Source organism: Onychostruthus taczanowskii, unplaced genomic scaffold (genome assembly GCF_017590055.1).
Source record: "Onychostruthus taczanowskii isolate IOZ18803 unplaced genomic scaffold, ASM1759005v1 scaffold18, whole genome shotgun sequence".
Classification (NCBI taxonomy): domain Eukaryota; kingdom Metazoa; phylum Chordata; class Aves; order Passeriformes; family Passeridae; genus Onychostruthus; species Onychostruthus taczanowskii.
The window spans coordinates 6,994,351-7,014,969 of NW_024499017.1; the positions used below are offsets into that span (position 1 = coordinate 6,994,351).

General features: G+C 57.9%; 1 protein-coding gene across 3 annotated transcripts; it reads right to left on the bottom strand.

The window, feature by feature from the left end:
- Window positions 1-2,992: 2,992 nt before the first annotated feature.
- FHOD1 (formin homology 2 domain containing 1) lies at window positions 2,993-19,199 on the bottom strand. 3 transcript variants are annotated; one of them, XM_041400948.1, is made up of 24 exons: window positions 18,978-19,189; window positions 12,873-12,979; window positions 12,683-12,747; window positions 11,288-11,355; window positions 11,092-11,197; window positions 10,658-10,752; window positions 10,140-10,251; window positions 9,955-10,049; window positions 9,723-9,866; window positions 9,391-9,605; window positions 9,129-9,239; window positions 8,810-8,833; window positions 8,061-8,114; window positions 7,480-7,646; window positions 6,380-7,230; window positions 5,974-6,126; window positions 5,650-5,832; window positions 5,264-5,383; window positions 4,950-5,111; window positions 4,659-4,849; window positions 4,395-4,587; window positions 4,163-4,316; window positions 3,901-4,077; window positions 2,993-3,403 (listed from the first exon to the last, which is right to left on the bottom strand). In XM_041400948.1, exons 1-24 carry the CDS (start codon window positions 19,152-19,154, stop codon window positions 3,321-3,323), a joined length of 3,807 nt encoding a protein of 1,268 aa, XP_041256882.1. In that variant the 5' UTR covers window positions 19,155-19,189; the 3' UTR covers window positions 2,993-3,320. The 3 variants fall into 3 exon arrangements, 2 of the variants coding, with proteins under 2 accessions (XP_041256882.1, XP_041256883.1); XM_041400949.1 differs by lacking the exons at window positions 8,061-8,114; window positions 8,810-8,833; XR_005952395.1 differs by lacking the exons at window positions 2,993-3,403; window positions 3,901-4,077; window positions 4,163-4,316 and having other exon boundaries at window positions 4,446-4,587; window positions 4,659-4,836; window positions 18,978-19,199.
- Between the last annotated feature and the right edge of the window lie 1,420 nt (window positions 19,200-20,619).

The window sequence follows — 20,619 nt, forward strand, 5'->3', positions numbered from 1 at the left end:
GCTTTGGGAGGTTTCACCTCCTGCCCTGGCCAGGACCTTGTGTCACTGTGCCTGCACAGCCTTTGGCAGCCAGGATTTCTGCACCACGGTTCCCCAAACCAGAGATGATTTTGGGCTGCAGGGACCTTACTTCTTCAGTGTGGCTGTGAAACAGTGATACTCCAAAGTGATTCCATCTCCACTAGTACTTAGTGTTCTCCTGGGTGATGTGTGGTACCATACCAGGCTTGCTTTGCCAGCTCAACATCAACCTCCCATCTCCCATCTCTGCCCATCACAGAGTCTGTATCTCAACATTGGAGTGAAGGGGACAGGGGAAATGTGTCTCCCCCTTGGTCACAAGACAGATTCCAGGGGAAGATGACAGGGCCGTGCTCCAGGTGACATTCTGCTTCCTCTGCTCCTAGGGAAGGTGGCAGTAGGTCACAGCAGCTGTGACCTGGTTCCCATTCCATGCCTCCATCCTGCTGGGGAAGGTGGTTGCAGAATGGAGCATGTTGTCAGCCTGAAGTTGCTTAAGAGGGTTGAGGTCAGGAAGTAGAGTAGGTGTCCTCCAGCTGAGGCAGGAGGAGGAATTTTGGAGGGGGGGAGGGTAGATGATCATAATTCTTCTGGAAGGTGGCCAGAGCGCACCAGTATTTGAAAGTGTTCAAGATGGCTCTGACCTGAGAAGAGAAAAGAGACTGTGCTGTCACTGATGGGAATTGTGCTTCCCACACAAGGTGGTGGGGCTTTGTGGCAACCAGGAGGCCAGGACCACGGGCAATCCCCCATCCTGAGCTTGGGGGTGGCAGTGGGGACATGCCCATGTAGCATGAAGCTGGAGCTGACCTCAAAGTGTGGCAGCAAACAGGATTCTGTGCTGGGAGAGTCTCATGGAAAAGATGGAATAGAGAAGGCAGGGAACATCTGTCACAGTAAGGGTGGAAGCTATAGAATAGCAAAATCGCAGCATAAAGTGGAGCCAGGTTCATTCCTGCTGTCCCCTGCTCCTCCTCGCTGCCTGGAACGGGGCCAGGGCAGGATGAGGGCCAGGGACAAGCCGTGGAGACACAGCTGATCACAGGGGACAGGAGCCTGTCCCGCCGGCCAGACAAACAGCCAGGACCAAGGACACGGCTGTCATTCCACAGGAGACATGAAAGAGGCAGGCCGTGTCTCCGGGTAGGGGGAGCAGGGTGAACCCCGCCGGCTGCCAGGCAGGGGAGAACAACAAAATGAAGGTCAGCGGCGAGTCGCCGAAGAACGGCGGGACACGGGGCGTCCTTTCGGGACGGGAAGCATCCTTTCGGGTGGCCTCGCCGTGCGTGTGGCCACCGTGCCCCCTCGTGGCAGCCAGACACAGCTCGTGGTGCCGGGCTGGCGTGGGCAGGAGCCGCGCAGGGACGCAGGCAGGGATGGAGTTGGAGGAAGGAATGGAGATGCTGGGTGCCATGGGGTGCCCTGGCAGGGTCACTTCATCCCACCTCAAGAAGTCCACTGGGCGTGCAGCACCCCAACCCCATCTCTGTTGATGCTGCCCGAGTACACAGGTGTCCCAGGTCCCCACCAAGCCTCGTGTGACTGCCCCAAACCCCCCTCATCTCGCAAAGGTGCCTCCAGCATCCTGGCACCCCCTCTCCTCCTCAGGGGTCACCCCTGCTGGTCATAATTTTGGCATAAACCACTTGTGCTGTGGCCAAGCCAAGCACTTCAGGCGCCACTCAAGGGCAGCGTGTGTCCAGGGTCAGGCTAGGAATCCTGGAAATAACACCAAGGCTGGAAAAAAAAAAAAAAGGTGGAAAAACCCAAACACGTTCCCCTGCACCCTGCCTCAGTTTTCCCCAGCAAGCCCTCAGGAGTAACAACTGTGGTGCTGTCACATGTGCAATGTCATTTTAGGTACCTGGAGTAGATGCAGGGGGTCAAGAAGATGCTTTCTCAGCCCCTTCTTCCTCCTGTGGCTCATTGCTGCCTATCATAACCTCTTTGTCTTCTCTTTGCAGCCCCAAGTCATGCACCCAGAGGGCAGGAAAGCCAGACCGTATCTTGAGGCACTTCTGGAACACTTGCAGCTCTCAGTGTGGCAACTTGCTGCTTTCAGGGCCACTCAGGAAGACCTGCAAACCAGGGCAGGCTGGCATGTCCAACCTCGTGGGAGAGGAATAACCCTGGGCAGAGATAGCCAGGAGGAAAAAGCTGCCCTGCCTGGTGGAGTTTTTCTTCATTCCTTGAAAGCCACAGAGACCTGCTGTGCGGGATTCAGGGCTGGAGGCAGCGCCAGGGCAGCGCCGAGGTGGAGCTGTCGTGATGGATGACATGACACCATTCCCAAATGCCTCTACCACAGGTGAGAGTGCCCAAAGCACTAGCAGAGGGGGATGCTGAGAAGTGGTACCCACTGTGAGGAGCATTGCACCCAATGTGGGGTTTAATCCGTGTCTGGCATGGCATGAGCCACAGTGGGACAGGAGGTGGCAGGAACATCTCCCAGGCTGCCATGGGGACAGGCAGATGCTGTCCTTGGTGCATTTACAGGAACAGGCAAGGCAGCCTGTCTTTGCCAAGCATGGGTATTTCCGAGGCTTGCAGCTGGAGGACACATGGCTGCTGTACCCTGGACCTGCTCCTAGAGGGGAACAACGACCCTGCCTCCGACACAGGTCTGGGTCTGGGTAAACCCCCTAGGAGAGGTTTGTAAAGGAGAGGTGAAGTGTAAGACAATTTTACTGTGCTGTGGCCTTGTGCTCGAGCCACTGCTCCTGTCCTTGAGCGTGTAGCCTTGAGCCTGGCAGCAGTCCCTGCCCCTTGTGGAAAAGTTCCCCAGCTGTTCCAGTACAGAGGGGATCATGCTGTCCTCAGAGGGACAATGGTGCCTACAAGCCACAGGGTTGGCTGAGTGCTTGCCTCAGGCAGCAGGGTTGGGGTTGCACGAGAAGGGATACTGGCTTGGCCAGGGAGGGAGTATCACATCATTCTGGCCTCTCAGGTACAGGAACAAGAGATGCTGGCAGCATATCAGAACATTTTATTGCCACAGTGACCATGGGCCAGACCCAGTTCCCAGAGAGGGTTTGAGTCCAGCCCCTTGACCCTTCTAATACTGTTAAGATGAACCTCGAGCCTCCAAGCACGAGTGCTGAGCATCCTCCATCCCAGTTGCCATGGAGCAGCTCTGGGGCATGACTCCCATGCTGCTGCCTGCATCTCTGGGAGCTGGAGGCCAGCAGGGAAGAGTGAGGCGAGGCCAAAGGTGCAGAGTGTGCCTTTCCTGGGACCCCAGGGGCTGCCACCACGTCCTGCCCTGGGGCTGCTGGCAGTGGGGAGCAGCAAGAGTCCCCTCAAACCTCCATGCCAGGCGCCTGCCCCAGGCCCAGTGCCTGCACCAGCTCCTCGCTGAGCCCGCTCTTCAGCGTCCGCCGCACTGCGGGAAGAGGAGAGTGTGGCACTGCCAGCACAAGCAGCACTGGGTGCCAGAGTCCCCACGCACCGGGAGCCTGCTCAGGCAGGGTAATGGGGTGCAGAGGCATGGACTGGTCTCAGGGTACACCCTGTCTGGTGGGCTCAGCATGGCAGGTCATGGGTGGCCCATGGGGAAGGAGCCAGACAGGGCGTGGGAACAAGGACACAAAGGACAAGCCATAGGGACAGAGCAGAGAGACATGGAGATGAAACAGAAGACAGAGACAGGGACAGAGATGAGAGGGAGTATGGGGATTGGGCAGAGCCTGGGAAGAGAGATTGGACAGGGCATGGCAACAGAGACAAAGAGATGGGAAAGGGTAAGGGGACAGGGATACAGAGCTGGGAAAAAGCATCTGAGCAGGGACACAGATATGGGACAGGGACGTGGAGATGGGACAGAGTACAGGGACAGAGCGTGGATGGAACAGGGCATGAGGACACAGGGATGGGACTTACAGGACTTCCTGTTGCCACGGGACCTCCTTCGCTCCTTGCTGGGGCAGGGCCGGCGGTTGGCATTGTGTGTCACTGATTTCACCAGCTGGTCCATGATTTCATCTGAAGCATCATCAGGTGAGCTGGGAACATCCTCCTGGGCTGGAGAGCTCTGAGTCGGAGTGCCATGCCCTGTTCCTGCATGGGGACAATGAGGATGCTGGCACCAGCTGTTCCCAGCCAGCTGGGCATGTCTTGAATTCCTTTGCTATCCTGCTCCTACCCTGGCTGGCTCGGCTGCGGCGGGCAGGGATATCTGTGGGGGAGGTCAGCACAATCTTCATGCTCTCGTGACCCGCTTCCATCTGCTCCCTGGGGCTGCTGGACACCACGGCGAGCGGCAGAACTGTCTCGGCAATGCCGGAGAATTTCTCAGTCTGCAATGGGAGGAGAGGTTGGTGTTGGGACACAGGGAGCATCACCTCCTGGTGATGCCCAGCCCAGTGTCCCCGTACCTCGGTGATGAGCCGCCCCCGGGTTTTGCTGCGCTCGCGGTGGGCGGCGCGTTTCTTCTGCTGCTGCAGGACGCGCTCCCAGCAGGTGCGGTACTCCAGGGCGAACTCCCGCAGCAGTTTGCAGATGGATGTCACCTTCACATCCCGCGCCGCACTCGCTGGGTACCCCAGGTACAGCAGGAAGGAGTGAAACCTACGGGAGCATCAGTCACGGAGGGCCACCAACAGGACTGCAAGGTTCCTGCTGTGTCCCCAGCCACCAACCTGTTGAGGACACGCCTGTGCACCACCTTCAGGACAATGATGCGCTGGGTGCTGTCCTTGAGGAACTCTGTCAGCTTGGTCTTCAGCACTGGCTTGGTCTCATGCTTGGCAATCACCTTCAGGTTGTGCCAGGAGGCTCTGCACCTCCGCTCCAGCTGCACCAGGCTGTTGGCCAACTCTTCAAAGTCAATCTGGAAGAGTGAGGTGTCAGTCCTTGGCCATGCTGGTGTAGCTGGGCAGCTACAGGACCCACACCCTTCCCCTGCCCAGGTGTCACCTGCCTTGCCTCACCTGGGCGGAGCGGGTGATGGAGGCAATTTCTGAGTAGAGGTCAGTGGTTTCTGGGAACTTCTCGACCACCATCTGGCAGAGATGGTAGAGCAGGGACTGCCGGTGCACTGTGTCCTTCACTTCCGAGACCTTCTCCAGGTAGCCGAGCTCAAAGCCTCTGCTCTGAAACCCAATGGACTCAGCAGGGACTCTTGTCCCTACTCCAGCAGACCTCCAGTCTGCAGATCCACTGGGTCCCCACCAGCACCTCCCAGCTCCCCACAGACCCTTCTGGGTGCCCACACAACATGACTGGTCCTCACCCTGCTCCTCACCTGGGAACCATTCAAGAAGTTGCCCGTGGCCAGCAGCGTGGCCAAGATGCACTTGAATGTGTGATTTCTGGCCAGCTGCTCCATGCCTACCTTCAGATCAAAGAGCGGCTCTGCGATCTCCTGGGTGAGGGGAGAAGTAGGTGAGGTCCCTTGGCCACTCTCTCCCTTGGGAGCTTCAGCATTCACCCATGAGGACAACCACCTCCTGATCAATCCAAGCCCATGCTTGCCTTGGGGATCTGCAGCCCATCCCCAGCCATGCTGGAGCACCTCCCATGTTTGGCTATGACTGCTCCTCACCAGAAACATGCTTGGCTTGGTGCTTAGCACTGCTGGGGTGTCAGCAGTGGGAGGGCAAAGGGGAGATGGGGTACATGGCCCTGTACCTGCTCCAGGCTCTCATAGTCCAGCTTGAAGGCCCAGAGCTGAAGCCTGGCCGTGAGGTCACTGATGGAAGACAGGGACAGCAGGAACTGCTCTGCAGAGCCCAAAGGCACATCAGGATTGGCCAACTGGGCCTCCTGGATCTTTTGTTTTTCCTCTTCAGTTGGGACCATGGTTAGGATTTTCTGGAGCAGGGAAAGAGGGGTATGTCAGACTCCATACAAAGGATGTGTCAGCCCAGGCATCATGGCATGGATGTCTCCTAGCCTGGGGAAGTGACCTGTTGAGGACCTTAGAGGAGCTGAGCCTGCTTCTCTTGTGCTCACCTCAATCCCTTCCTTACTGACTGCAAATTCATCAAAGTTGAGCACAGCTGTCTTGATTATATGGACAGGTGGCAGCACAGTGAGGCCAATGTTGATGGCGTTGCTCCTCTTGGGGTCCAACACCACCACCACCTTCTTCCCATCAATGGCTTTCTGCAAAGAGGACAGGATGGATGGGGACAGCCAGGCAAAGGGCTCACCTTCATGAGCTTATGAACATGGGGAACCAAACACAGACCAGGCAGTGAGCCAAACCAAACCTGTGCACTGCCCGTAATCATCCCCACTGAGCCTCCAGGCTTCTAGTGCCCCTCCTTGACATAGGGTAGGGGTAACAGAGTCCCCACAGGAACCCACAGCCTTCCTCCCACCCAATTCTCCTGGGCCAACGGGTGTCCACTGGTACCTTTGAGGTTGGCGCTTCCTTTGACCGTGACTCAAAGAGATGCTCCAGTTTCGCAGTATTGATTTCGACATTCTGCAGGGATGCCCAAAGTGTCCCCTGGCCGAACCTGCCAGGCCCCACAGTGCCATCCAGCTGCTTCAGCTCCTTCCAGAAGAGCTTCACTGTCCTCTTCTTCTTGGCCTGGGAGGGGCCATCTGTTGCTGAGGGACCTGGCAGCCCTGGTGGGGGTGGGCAGCCAGGGACTGCAGGAGGTGGAGGTGGTGGTGGTGGGCAACCGGGGAGGGCAGGAGGTGGAGGTGGTGGTGGTGGGCAACCAGGGAGGGCAGGAGGTGGAGGGGGAGCCATGAATGTTCCAGCACTCATTGCTTCAATGCCAGGAAAAGACCCGTTGGTCATTGGCCCTGTGTCCAGAATGTCAAAATCTTCTTCTTCCCCCAAATCAGTAAAGTCCAGGTCCTTGATCTTCAGCTGCACAGGGATGGTCTCCAGGCGCTCCCATGTCAGCTCTGTGTCCTTTTTGATGGGCATCATCCCAGTGTTCTCCAGCTTCTGCGTGTGGGTCTCATCATCTATGCTGGACATGGCACGGACCAACTTGGCATGGGCACTGGCTACTGGCCCATCCGGAGCCCTGCCACAGAGCCGGGCACTCTCCTGCTCCTGGCTGCTACTTCCCTTGGTGTCCATCTCCACCTCACCCTGGATCCTGGGAGATAAAGGTATTTCATGGAACACCTTGTCCCTCCCTGACTCCGAGGAGCCCTTGGCATAGAGCATGTCCAGCATAAACTTGGTGTCAGAGGAGATGGTGCTGCAGGAGTCAGTGATGTCAGATCGAGCCAAACAAGACCCTGCAGGGAGAGAGGGAGAAGCTGGGACAATCTTGGAGGGGGCAGGTGGTGCTGGGCTCAATGTAGAGCTGGAGTCCTGCTCTGCAGTGGGGTGTGCTCAGATGCTGGCATTTTGAGCAAGGAGGTATCACCAGCTCCTCCGAGGCTCTGTGTGCCACAGATACAGGCATGGGATGGGGACTGAGGGGCCACTAATCCCCACCCCAGGGACCCAGATGAGCTGGGAACACACACCCTGGCAGCACCTACTTATGCTGGGTGGCTCCATCCCAGAATCAGAGGTGCCGTGGTCTCTTTCCCATGCAAGAGCAGTAGGATGTTCCAGTGTAGTATCGCTGAGGACATCGAGCCGTCCCTTGGCCATGGAAGAGATCTTCTCCTTCTGGGCTGCAGCCAGGTTCTCCAAAAAGCGAGCTCTGCAAGATGGGGTGGATGTTGGCCAAAAGCAAATCAGGGAAGGGGACAATAGGAACAACCAGCAAACCATGCCATGCCACACTGCACAGCCAGTCCCACAGCACAGAAACCCCCTGCACTGGCCACACCACACTGGGGACACCAAGGATTCAACGTCCTCTGAGCCCTGCAGAGAGAGGTGATGGCCCCACGGCTGTGCCAACAGGGTGCTGCTGTCACCAGTTGGTCCTAACAGACCTAGTGCTCACTGCAACCCTCATCCAAAAGCTGCAAAACCCAGGAAGGCACCAAGGCAGAGACTTGAGGGCATGATCCTGCTCCTTGTGCCCTGTGTGGCCAGAGCCCAGATACCTCCAGCCAGGTACCGGTCCAAGGAAGTGCATGCCTAGAGACACACGCATGCCTCTACTTACTCAAATTTCTTCAAAATAGGCTTGTCCCCATGCAAGGAGGGGGCATCCTCCCGCCTGAGGGAAAACAGGGGTTAGCCCCCACTGCCAGCAGTCCCCCGGGGCTCATGCATCCTGCACGCACCCACCTGGCAGCCCTCCAGCATGGAACCCTTGCCCCATGGCCCCAGGGTTCACAGGGAGCCAGGAGAGCCCTGGCAAGTCCCCTCCGGTGCCCCAGGCACCACATGGCATCAGGTGCTGGAGAGATGGGACATTGTCCATCACCTGGAGCAGGCTGTGCCACCCCCAGCAAGGACACCTCACCCCAAAGCAGGGATCACAGGGTGCCACATCCTGTGGGGTGATGGGGGAGTGGGTTGGGGTCCCACAGGTAGGACTTGAAGGGGAGAGGCAAGGGACAGGGGCAGCAACGTGAGTGCAAGTGACTGCTCCTCCAGAGCGTCACAGGATAGGGCAAGGGAGAATTAGTAGCACATTAAGCTGAAAGAGATTAGGTTTAAATTGGATGTTAGGAAGAAGTTCTTCACTGTGAGAGTGGTGAGACACTGGCATGGGTTGCCCAGAGAAGCTGGGATGCTTTGTCCCTGTAAGACCAGGCTGGGTGCTTAGAGCAACCTGGTCATGTGGAAACATTGGAACTAGATGATTTTTAAGATCCCTTTCAACCCAAACTATTCCAGGATTTTATGATTCTGTGATCATTCTATGATGCTGGGAGGGAGCACGCACGTGCAGAGCCAGGCACTTACCAGACAGGGGCAGTTTGGTGCAGCCTGCAAAAGGAAAGACAGAAAGAGTGGGCAGAGGAGAGGACAAGCGCGGGCAGAGAGGAGAATGAGGAGGAGCTGGAGCAGAGCTGTGTATGCCCGAAGGATGCCTTGGAGCCCCGGGCTGGACCCTTTGATACTGCTGCCCTCTCATACATCTCTCCAGCTCCAGTGCCCTCCAGACTGTTTCCTCAAGGGGAAAGGCAGAGTGTGCCATGGGATGGACACACCTCATGCTCCTGGGAGCCCACCCTGCTGCCCTGGGGGACCTCCATGCCCCCAGCCCCTCCTGGCTCCTTACTTGTAGACGCTGCGCTCTCCTGGGCCTGGGGGCTGCTCCTTCTCAGCCGGGGGGGAGGCCAGGGCCAGCCGCACGCTGGACGTGCTGTTGTAGATGCTGGTGGGACAGGGTCTGGAAGAGAGACAGAGACTGAGAGCAGGTCCTACAGGACTGCTCTCCACCCTGGCACCAGAAATGGATCCAAGTGCTGCTTATGCAGCATCTCGGTGTCTTCACCATCCCAGGAGCATCCCCACCACAGACCACCTCCAGCTGCACTCACTCTGCTGGGCTGCTTGGTGCAGGGACAGGCAGGATGTCCTCAGCTGGGGGCTCCTTTGGAGTGCCAGGAGACCCCAGCAGTGGCTGGGCATCAGCACTGGGATCCTGGGAGCCACCCTGGGATCGCCACCCACGCCGGCCCTCTTCTGTCCTCCTCCGCTCTTTGCGTCCCCCTGAGGGCGGCTCTTCCACATCATCCTCCAGCTTGAGAGCACTCTGTGGAAGGACCAGAGGCATGGCACCGGGCACAGCAGCATCCCTGCCACCCCACGCACTCACCTCCCTGCTGGAGGCAGGTGGCACATGGCCAGATCCTGCTGGAGCCCCGCTCACCTCGTAGAGTGTGAACTGCTGCTTCAAGTCGAGGTCGGTGCCCTTGCTGCCCAGGTACTGCTGCACCACCTGCTCCATGCCCTGCTGCTCCAGGCAGTCGGTCACGTCGTAGAAGGTGTCCTGGTCTGGGAGGGCTGCCAGCGTCTGGGCAGAATCAGAGGGATGCTGCTGGCACTGGGGTGACCGGCACTGCACCCCAGCAGTGTGGCACCACGGGGACACCCCCACAGACCTTGTTGATCAGTGTCATGGTGAACACCAGCAGCTCCGTGTCAGCCCCGTTGCGCTGCTCCAGGATGGCCATTAAGTTGGACCACGGACAGGAACCTGGGAAGAGGCATGAACAGGTGACATGCAGGCTGGGAGGGGACACTGTGCCCCAGCAGGGACCTCGCAGGAGGCTGGAGCTGCACTCACCTCTCGCCTGGTCCACGGCATTGACGGCGCGGATGAGCAGCAAGGCGTTGGGCTCTGTGTACTCCACAAACACCAGGAGCAGCTTCAGTGCCGTCTTCACCACCAGGCGAAACTGGGACAAGGGATGGCAGCTGGGACAGCAGCAGCGACAGGGGCCTGGCAGCGTGCTGCTGGGGCACTGTGGGGTGGCTGTGCCCATGCCCCAGGACTGGGAGCTTTGCCGTGGGGCCAGGGACCTGCAGCTGTGATGGCCAAGAGGTACTGGGAAGGGACCTGGAGCAGGAGTGTCTTACTCAAGCTCTGTGCCTGGGAATGTGGTCACATCAGGATAGGGAGATCTGGGTGACTTCCAGAAGGCTGGGAGCAGGACCCGACACAAGCAAAGGTACCAGGGTACCGAGCCCAGAGGCAGAGAGTGAATGACATCCTCTGAGGGACAATTCAAGGGGACAGCCACAAACAGGGAAGGGGATGCAGTGGAGGGCACAGGCAGCCCCCCAAGAGCAACAGGCACTCACTGGGCTTCCTGACAGCGTGTACAGCCACTGGACAGTCTCATTGTGGTTGATGACACCTTGCATTCCATCCACGAAGAGCATGATCTGGCTCAAGGCTGCAAGGCAGAAAGTGGGCAGGCTGATGGTGCAGCAGGCAGGAGTTGGGAATTCCCATTCCTGCAAGCATCACTGCAGCAAGGACAATGTCTGGCTGCTGGGAAGGCAGAGTAGCCCTGGCAGACTTTCTGGCTCGCCTCCCCTGAGTGCCTGCCTTCCTCCCTAGGGACAAGCATAGAATCCTGGAATGCTTTGGGTTGGAAAGGACCTTAAACATCTTCCATTAGACCAGGTTGCATAAAAGACCCATTCAACCTGGTCTTGAACACTTCCAGGGATGGGGCATCCACAGCTTCTTTAGGCAACCTGCTCCAGGTGTCCTGTGCCCAAATACCAACCCCGGAGGATGTAATTCTGGTAGTTCTGGTCAGCCTCTGTCCCCACTTTGATCAGGCATGTCAACCCCTCCAGGTTCACGAACTCTGGCACCAGGTCCTTGTCCTCCTGTGGGGAGAAGGCCAAGTGTTACCACAGTGGGGTGGGCAGCCAGCCCTGGGGGAGCCCCTGTCCCCCACCACACCAGCACCATCTCACCTGGAAGAGCTGCTTCAGGGAGAAGAGGGACCTCCGCAGCTCAGGCCCCTGCGAGTTGTACAGCTTCTCTGGAAGGAAAGGAGAGATGTGGTGTGAGTGGCTCACTGCTGAACTGGAGCTCCCAAATTCTCCCAGCTTCCTGGGAAAGCCCCTCACCCTGCCTTATCCTGATCCTGATCTCTGTGCCATCACCCTGGCATTGCCCCGGCTGTGGGACACACTGGCTGGAAGCAGCTGCTGTACCACAACTACATATTTCAGCCCTCCCACTTTCCTATTTCCTTTTTTTTTTTTGCCCTCTTTTTCTGACCAGCAATGACACAAATATCCCCTCTGGTTTCCTGTGCAGAACCTAAACAGGAACACAGGCAAGAGGTTGAGCTACTTTTAGCCATCCCTCCCTGGGCACAGCCATGCCATGGTTTCCAGAGGTCCCAGCAGCCCCAGGGCTTGGGAAAAAACACAGGATGGGGCCAGTAGTGTGACACAGGTTGCTCAGGGACAGGACTGTCACTGGGCTGGAGACTATCTACTTATGGGGTTGGTGCCTCCAGGCAGGAGCCAGCGTGGAGCAGCCAGGGCATTGGGAAGCTGGAAGGCCCATGAAGACACCAAAGCCATTGGGAGCCAGCACTTCCCACATGCAAAAACTGAGTTAGCCACACATCCCAACTTATTTGGGTCAGGCTTAGAGTTGCAACAAGCCAAAAACAAGATGTCCAAGTAGTCCTCCAGACAAGCCCTGTAAAACACAGTGTCCCGGCAGCCTCCTCCACTTGCTTATCAGCTTGTCAGAGAGCTGAGAGGGAAGACAGAGCTGCTGGGAGGAAAAGCAGAAGAGCTCAGGGTCCAGATAAAGCCTGGGAACTGCTGGCAAAGAGCATGACCATGACCCTGACCCTGGGCTTCCTGCCCCTTCCTGCAAGGTTCAGCTGCAGCCCTGCACAGTCAGCTCATGCCCATCTGGCATCACTCTGCTCAGTGCTTGTTTTCCCCCTGCCAAAGATAAAAAAAGGCTTGAGACTCCTGAATATTTTGTAGGACCTCAGAGCAGGCTGCCTGAACCATGGCAGCACTTTCTGCTGTGCAAGAGCCCTTTGTTTATGTCTTCACAGCTATATTTAGAGCTTGCCTGAATGACCCAGAATAACTGCAGTGGGTGGTGGGCTCTCAGCCCAAGAGGAAAAAGTCCTGATTTCTGAGGATGGAGGGGATTAACCCAGCGGGTACCCCACGAGGACCACATCCCCTGAGCTCTGGGAGGGGTTACAGGGTAGAAGCAGCCCCCTCCATCACAAAAACCCTGGCCAAAACTCACTGCAGAGGCCAAACATCCCCCATGCAGGGCAGTGGAGCTGCTGGACCAGGCTGGAGGAGGGAGCAGCCCCGACTCACCGATGATGGCGTGGACTCGGACGGAGAGCTGCGTGCGCAGGATCAGGGTCGGCCGTCTCCCCTTCCTGAGGTGGGGAAAATGTGCTGTGAGCAGTGGGATCACCCCAGCCCCTGGCTCCCTGCCCGTGGTGTACACACACATGTGCGGTCCCTGTGTCCCCACAGGGCTCAGGTACCCCATGTGCCCTACCTGACCTCCTCATAGAAACCCTCCAGATCATCCTTCTGTTCCAGCAGGGATAAGTCAAGGTCCAGGTAGTGTCCAGAGGGTGAGACCTGCAGTGTGCAGTCCTCCAGCTGGGGATGTAGACAGCAAGGCTGAGTGCCCATGCCCACCGCAGCCCTACAGGCTCCCAGAGCATTCCCAGGTCACTCTCCCACCCACTCCAAACTCAGTTGGCAGACATCCTGGAGTGGGGTGTCATGTCCAACCTGTCCCCAGTCACTGGCTCTGCAGGGAGATGCCCCAGCACCTTCTGCCTCAGCCTGGTGCTGATTATGGAGAAACATGGAGCCCCAGGCTGGAAAAGGCTGAGTGAGAGCAGTCCTGCCAACACTGAGCTCCTTGGCAATCCCTGGGTGGAACCATGGCAAGAGGCTGATTGGCTCCCTGGGGCTCCCCATAGTCAGCAGGGGCTCGGCTGGGGCAGGATCTGTCTCCTCCCAGGGCTGGCAAATTGCCCCCGCCTGCAGGGACTGGGTCTGAGGGAACTGTCAGGCACCCAGCCCAGCCAGGGACCCCCCAAAGCAGTGCATATCCCTGGGATGTGCCCTGGCTGACACACCCTCTGACTCAGCCCAGAGCCACGTGGCATCTTCCATCAGAATTTGGATAAGCACAGCCCTGAGACAAGGCTGGGGCAAGGGGCACCTTCCCAGAAAGTCCATGCACAGCACCCATGGTGCACAGCCAGTGGACATGGCACCCACAAAGTCCTTAAGGTACCCTGGAGCCAGCAGCACCCCACAGCACCCCGGCAGGTCTTCTGGGACATGGCAGTTCACCCTCGAGGCACGAGCAGAAGCAGAGGGAGGGTAGTGCCAGCACCCTGCCTCCCCTGCACATCTGGATCTGTTCCTAAAGCACTTGCAACTCCCCTGCCCCACCCTCTCCCTGCTCAACCCATCTCCGAGGAACAGTCTGCACGGCAGGAACTGAGGACTGGGGATAAAACCCCATTATTAAAGCTGCTCATGGTGCAAACAAGAGCAAGCAGCAATAGGGGAGAGAAGTGGGGATCCATCAGCCGTCTAAAACCCCACCTCAATTTCAGCCCCACATTGCAAAAGTTCCAAGCACGGTCCTGTGGCTGAAGAGCTCAGATGGCAACAGTCACAGCTTCTTTGCCTTTCCCATCAATGCCTTTCCCCACTGTGGCTCTGGAAATCCCACAACACCAGGTATGGCTCCTGCATCTCACTGGGACTCTTTTCCATGACATTCCCATCTCCTTGCATCCCAGCATTGTGCATGAGCTCACACATATGAATTCACTGTGAGTGTGACATTAATACCAGAGGGTAAAGTCAAATGACACATGCACTGAAGTATAATATGGGCAATTTGGCAGGGCACTGTTGTTGGGTTGGACGTTGACGTGTCCTGCTCCACCTCCTGTGGTCACTGGCCACGCCAGCCAGCCATGGCAATGTGCAGCAAACACAGGCTGCTGGCACTGGGCAGGTCCTGGCTGCCAGCTCTGCCTTCACAATGTGAGTCCCTAACGCTGACCCCACACAGGGTTTGCTCACTGGGGAATGCTTCAATTCCTCCACTGGGGCAGGCTGTCCTGCATCCCTGCATCGACCTGGACATCCCTGCATCCACACAGCCAATTCCTGCATACTCCTGGGCATCCTCCCAGACATCTCTGTATCCTCCTGGCCACCCTTGCATCCCCATTGGCACTTCTGCCAGCCTCCTGGGCATCCCCTCAGGCATCTGTGCATGCACCCAGGCACTCTAAGTCAGCAAAGAGCAAATCACCCCAGTACAAAAGCCTTGCCTTCTCTGGGCTGCCACAGCCCCAGCAAGCCAGAGCTAACATCCCCAGCTCCTCTGGGGCTGGTGACATGTCTCAGCTGGCGGGGGGAGGCCGAGCCCCTGGGACCTGACCCTGCGTATTTCCCGTGTGAGCTTGGCAACGTTTCCCACTAGGGATGCTCCAAGCACAGGGCCCTGGCTTGGCTGTGGCCTCCCTGGGGATGGAGAGAGGCTGTCCCAGGCTCCTGCAGCCCTGCCAAAAATCCTGGGCAGCACTTCCACGCCAGGGAGCAGCAACTGCCCCAGGGCCAGGGGTTATTCAGACAAGGGTTTTACACCCTGTAGGATCAATCTGGGATCTGTGTCACGGTGCTGGGGGCAGCAAGTTGGGGTCACAGGTTACAGCTGTCTCCTGCCTGGTAAACCATTACAAAATGAGCCAGACTTTGAGGGCAATGGGGACTTGAGGGCAAAGCAGAGCTGGGAGAGGAGAGTGTCCCACAGTCACACATCCAGCCCGTGGCTCCTGGGAGTCCCAGCCACCCTGCAGCAGGACGGATGTCCTTCACACATTCACGGGGAGGTTCTGGGGTCTTGATGAGGACACGGTGCTGGTGCCAGCCCTGATGTGAAACAAGGATCCATGACCTGGAAAAGGTTTCTGTCTGTGTTGAATGCCCCATCCCTGGAAGTGTTCAAGGCCAGGTTGGATGGGGCTTGGAACAAGAGGTCTAATGGAAGGTGTTCCTGCCTATGGCAGTGGGGTGGAACAAGATGATCCCTTTAAGGTCCCTTCAACTCCAAAGCATTTCAGGATTCAATTGGGGTGTGATGGAAACCTCCTCACCTCCAGTAAGGAGACATCGTCCATGCACAGACAAACTCACACCACCCACCACAGCATCACATTTTCCTGCTCACCCCTATCACAGCATCCCCACATGCTCCAAGACCAGACAGCGAATATCCTCTTTATCTGCCAGCAAAGGTAACACTTTTACCCCCTTTCTAACACTTTCTTTTTGCAGTAACCACAATTTCTCAACATTGCTACAGCTCTTCTAGAAAGGCTGTGGGAAAATGACAGGAAAAATCTATTATTTAAATATAGTAGGCAGCAGTTAAACACAAGGCACTGACAGGTCAGAAAGCATTGGCATCACCAGCCCAGCTGCTGCTCTTCCTGCTAAAACACACAGGGGCTGATGGTTTATAGAGTTCCACCAGCCACAGGATCCACCCCAACCCCAGCCAAGCACCTTCACCACAATTTAGATGCAGGGTTAATAGAGGTGTCTACTGCCAGGACACCCAGGTGCTTGTCCACTCCTGCACGATGGATGAGAAAACTGCCACTGCCCTATCATGGGGGCAGGAAATAATACCCAATCCAGGAGGGATCTCTGGAGGTCACCCAGAGTCGGCCCAGAAGTGCAAACTTGCTTCCCTCTGGAAGCTCCTCCAGCTGGGCTCATTGCTCATTAACAGATCTCTTATTTCTCATCAACAGACCTGTGGCAGTGGGAGGAGCCCAGTCCCAGGCAGCAGTTGGTGTCCTGGAAAAGCCATGGCACGAATGCCTGGCTGCAGCTCCCTTCCAGGGATCCATGCAAGGATGGTGTTGGGAGCTGGGGAGTGCTGGGGGCCGCTGATGACCTCTCCTCACTGCTTTTGTGCCATCCAGAGGTGAAGTGGGGCAAAGACCCTCACCAAAGCCCTCCTCAATCCTGTTAGGAAACAGAGGGCAACAGGGCCGTGGGATGGGGATTGCTCACTTCACACGCAGAGATTGCCCCACCAGCACGTCTATTGAGTGCAAGAGCTCTCAGCAAGTTTATAGCACTGAGGCCAGCGAACTGTTTGCTCTTCCCAGATTTCCGGGGGAGGAAGGAGAATGCAAAGCTCTAGCCTGATGGGTTTTGCAATTGTTTGGAAAAATCCCCAGATTCAGAGGTGAGATAGTGCTCAAGGGAGCCGCAGGGGCACTTGGGGACTTAAAGGACAGCCAAAAAAACCTGCCCTGTCAAAACCTGCCTGCAGAGGTTCAGAGAATGGCCACGCCCTGCCCAAGCATCACCCAAGGGTACTAGAAAAATGCGGGAAAGCTGAGAAGATAGTATCAGCCTGGAGGCAAACAATGCAGCAGCAGCAAACAAAGCAGGAAGGTATTTCCAAGCACAAACACACTTCCCGGAGAGCATGAAAAAGTCATCAGTGACAGGTCGTGTTCAGGGAGAGGAAGCACCAAGGGTGTCATGGGGCAGGACAGGCTATTCAAGACAGTGATGCTTGCCCCAGAAACCTCTTGCTCATCATCTCTAAGCTGTTCTCAGCACAGGGAGCTGCTTAGCTGTGCCCAGCAAGGGTAGGGCTCGGCTGCTCTCCCATGGCAGCTCATCCCCTGGGTGTCTGCAGCTCAATCTTCCCCAACGATGAGGGTACCCCAGCCCAGCTCCCTCCTGGCTGCTGCATCCTCTTCCAGTGCTCTGCAGGTCCAGGCATGCTGCCCAGCAGGACAAACCTGGCACCAGGCATTCTGAGTTGAATTTTTTTACAGTCAGTTCTTTGGGAAAAATCCGACTGTTTGTTTAATAATTTTAGGGCGGTGACTAATGGAGCTGAGTGCTACCTGGCACAAAAGGCACCAGGGGAGGCTTTGGCTGGTCATGCCAGGGGAACGACATCTGCATGGCTCCAAGGGTGCCAGCTCTGAGTTTCAACAGAGCTGGGTGGCCTGGGAGACTGACCTCGCTCCACAGGCTGCAAATCCCAGTGTGGGAGGCTCCCAATGGACACATTTGCTCATGCAAACCCCAGCCAGCACCCCAGCTTGTCAGGTGGGACATTCTGCAGCCCTTGCTGCCTCAGAGAGTGCTGTGTGGTAAAGGCAGCATGGTTTATAACCTATATAATGCAGAAATCTGGTTTAAAAACCCAGAACAGGATCCAGGCGGTTCACCTGTGATTTCATCAAGGGTCATGGGATGAGACAGGAAACAAAATATCCAGAACTTGGATTAGGTAGAGAACAGAGCCTGAAATCCCAGGATCAGCACACTTCTGCTGGGCACAGGAGCTCCTTGCAACGCTCCCTCCCTCGGGAACGCAGTGTCCAGTCTCCCTCCCCCCTCCCACTGCCCCGTGCCTCCATGGCAGCACTCCGGGCTGGCGATCCCGTTACAGCCAGCTCCTGCCCAGGGAGCACAGCACACGCCTGAAATTTGAGTTTGCTCCATTCGTCATGTCTCCAGGCTGTTTGTTCCCAAACAAACTCCCTTTAGTCACCGCCTAAAAATCCCATGACGGCGACGACATGAGACGCTGCTTCTTTGCTCCAAGAAAAATGAAAAGGGGAATAACGGGAGGGGTTTTTTTTTGGTGCAGGCAAAGGTCTCAAAGTGATCCCCTCTCCCCTGGAAGGCCAGCAAGCTCAGTGTCGGGCACACCGAGCTGAATTTCCCCCTCCTGCTGCTCCCTCTCTCTGCTCTGGCTCTGAGCGGAGCTCCCCCAGGCAGCCGGGGTTCCTGCCTCCCTGCCCTGCACTCCTCTAGTGCTGCAAGACGGAGATGCTCGGCTATTGCCAAGCTCTGCCGGGTGCTGCGTTCCTGAGGAAGACAACAAGCCTGTCCCCATCCTGAGAAGGATGCTCCGAGAGCATCACGCCCACAGGAGATACACAGGGAGGGTGCCCTGTCTCCCCTGTCTCCTCCACATCCCAGCCCGAGCCAGACTTGAGGACACACAAACAAGACACGGTGCCTCGCTTCACATTCGGCCTCCTGCCTTCCTCCCAGCTGAAGGATATTGCTCAGCATGCATTTCCGTACTGCTCTCCGGTGACAGAGCTGCTGCCGGGCCGGTGACATGAGGGGCTGGTGGCCCTCAGCCCCCACCATCACCTCCCCAAGCTCCAGCTGCCGCAGCAAGACGGAACAAGGAAGGTCCCAGGCAGAGCCGGGGTGCTCCGCTGCGGGCTGCCGGCGTGGAAGTGCGAGGCCGGAGGGAACTCGCTGCCTGTCTCAGACCCGACCGTACGGGGATAGACGCCTGCCCTCATCCTGTTTCCCCCTCCAGGGTTCCTGCCTGCTCTGAGCAGCACATCCTCTTCCTCCAGCCGACTCATTCGGGGCCGGCCGAGGCTGGCATCTCCCACAGAGGCTCACAAATCCCGCCGTGACTCACACCGGGAGCGCTGCCGGGGACATCCCGTCCGATCCCTGGCCCCCCGGTCCCCTCTAGCCAGCCATCCCCACCCCGTCCCCCGCACGGTGCCCGCACGGTGCTTTCCCCGCCGTCCCCGTCCCTGCTCACCGGCAGCGGGGCCCCGACCAGGCGGTGCAGCGCGGGCAGCTGCACCCCCAGGGCCAGCGCCTCCTCCACGGCGTAAACCGGGGCTCGCCGGGGCTCCGGGAAGCTGCCGAAGGCGAAGGGATCCCCGTCCTCCAGGTACTGCACCCGGCATGGCACCGTCGCCTCCGCCACCGCCATGGCCCCGCCGCCGCCGCGGCCCCGTGCGACACGGGGCGGACACGGCCCGGCTCGGCCCAGCCCCTCCGCCCTCCCTGTCCCGGGAGAGGCCGTGCCGGGCTCGGGGCTCGGCGCGCCCTCCCGCGGGCGCATCCAGGATGGATGCTGCAGGCACTGGGGGGTTCCGCTGGAATGCTCTGCCATCAGGGGTGCTCCAGGAAGGATGCTCCAGGCTCTGGGGGCTCCCCTGGAATGCTCTGCCATCAGGGGTGCTCCAGGAAGGATGCTCCAGGCTCTGGGGGCTCCCCTGGAATGCTCTGCCATCAGGGGTGCTCCAGGATGGATGCTCTGTGTTCTGGGGGGCTCCATCAGGGTGCTCCGGTATTGAGGCTCTCCAGACCCCAGGTTGCTCTGGCATCAGGGGTGCTCCAGGCCCTGTGGAGCACCACTGGGATGCTCCAGGATGCTCCAGGCCCCATGAGGTTCCAGGCTGCTCCACGGGATCAGGTGGGTTGGCTCCCCCCAGGTGAACTGGAGCACGGATGGGTAGCTGGGCTCAATCTCCCCATCCTGGGGCGGGGGGGAAGCAGCACAGGATGAGCTTCCTGGATCCAGGGGTGTTATGATGCCACACTGGAAGTGGGGCATACTGAGCTTAAACTGCAAAGCAAAGCTTGTGTAAAACCTATTTTACCTTCTTTTTGACAGATTACCTGGACAATGACAATGATCAGATGTGATGGAGTGGTGGGCAGGGAGCTTTCCCCTTGCTCCTGGGCCTGCGTTCCCCAGCCTCTGGCTTCTGCTGGCAAACATTTGTAGCACATTTGTACCCAGGCAGAGAGATAAGAAAAGGTGATGCCACCGAGGCTGCCAGGGAAGTGTCCTGTGGCCCATTCCTACCTGGCCAGTGGGCTCAGGCTGGCACTCAGCATCTGAGAGTGCCCATGCCATAGGCACTACCAGCCAGAGGTGTTGCTCTGGCTGTGGTGTCCTGTCCTGTCTTCCAGGGACATGTGGACACACGTGAGAGCTGGCTCTGCATGGAGCACTCTGCCAGCGCCCCTTCTTACCCCCTGCCCAGCATTCCATCTCTCTAGGCTGCTTGGGCATGGCTTGCTGCCCACCCAGGACATGGATCTCCTGGACTGGGAGCCTCAGGGATAGGGTGTGGGAGATGGGGCACCTCCCAGGGCATGGTGGATGGCCTAATCAGCAAGCAGGAGATTTTAGGAGTATCTGAGAGGGGCTGAGGAGGTAAAGAGGAGACAGAAATTTTGGGCCCACCTCATGGGTGCTCCCAGGCTGGTGCTCAGGCAGCACCTGGGCCAGGGGTGAATGGTTTCAGCTGGGAAGGGGCTGGCTGGGAGGGGGATTGCGTGTGGAGGAGGGTGGGGAATTTGGTGGGTGCATGAGGACTCAGACAAAGTGGGGAGGCTCAGACAAAGCAGAGGCACGGGGGGAGAGCATGGGGGACTGGGGCGGT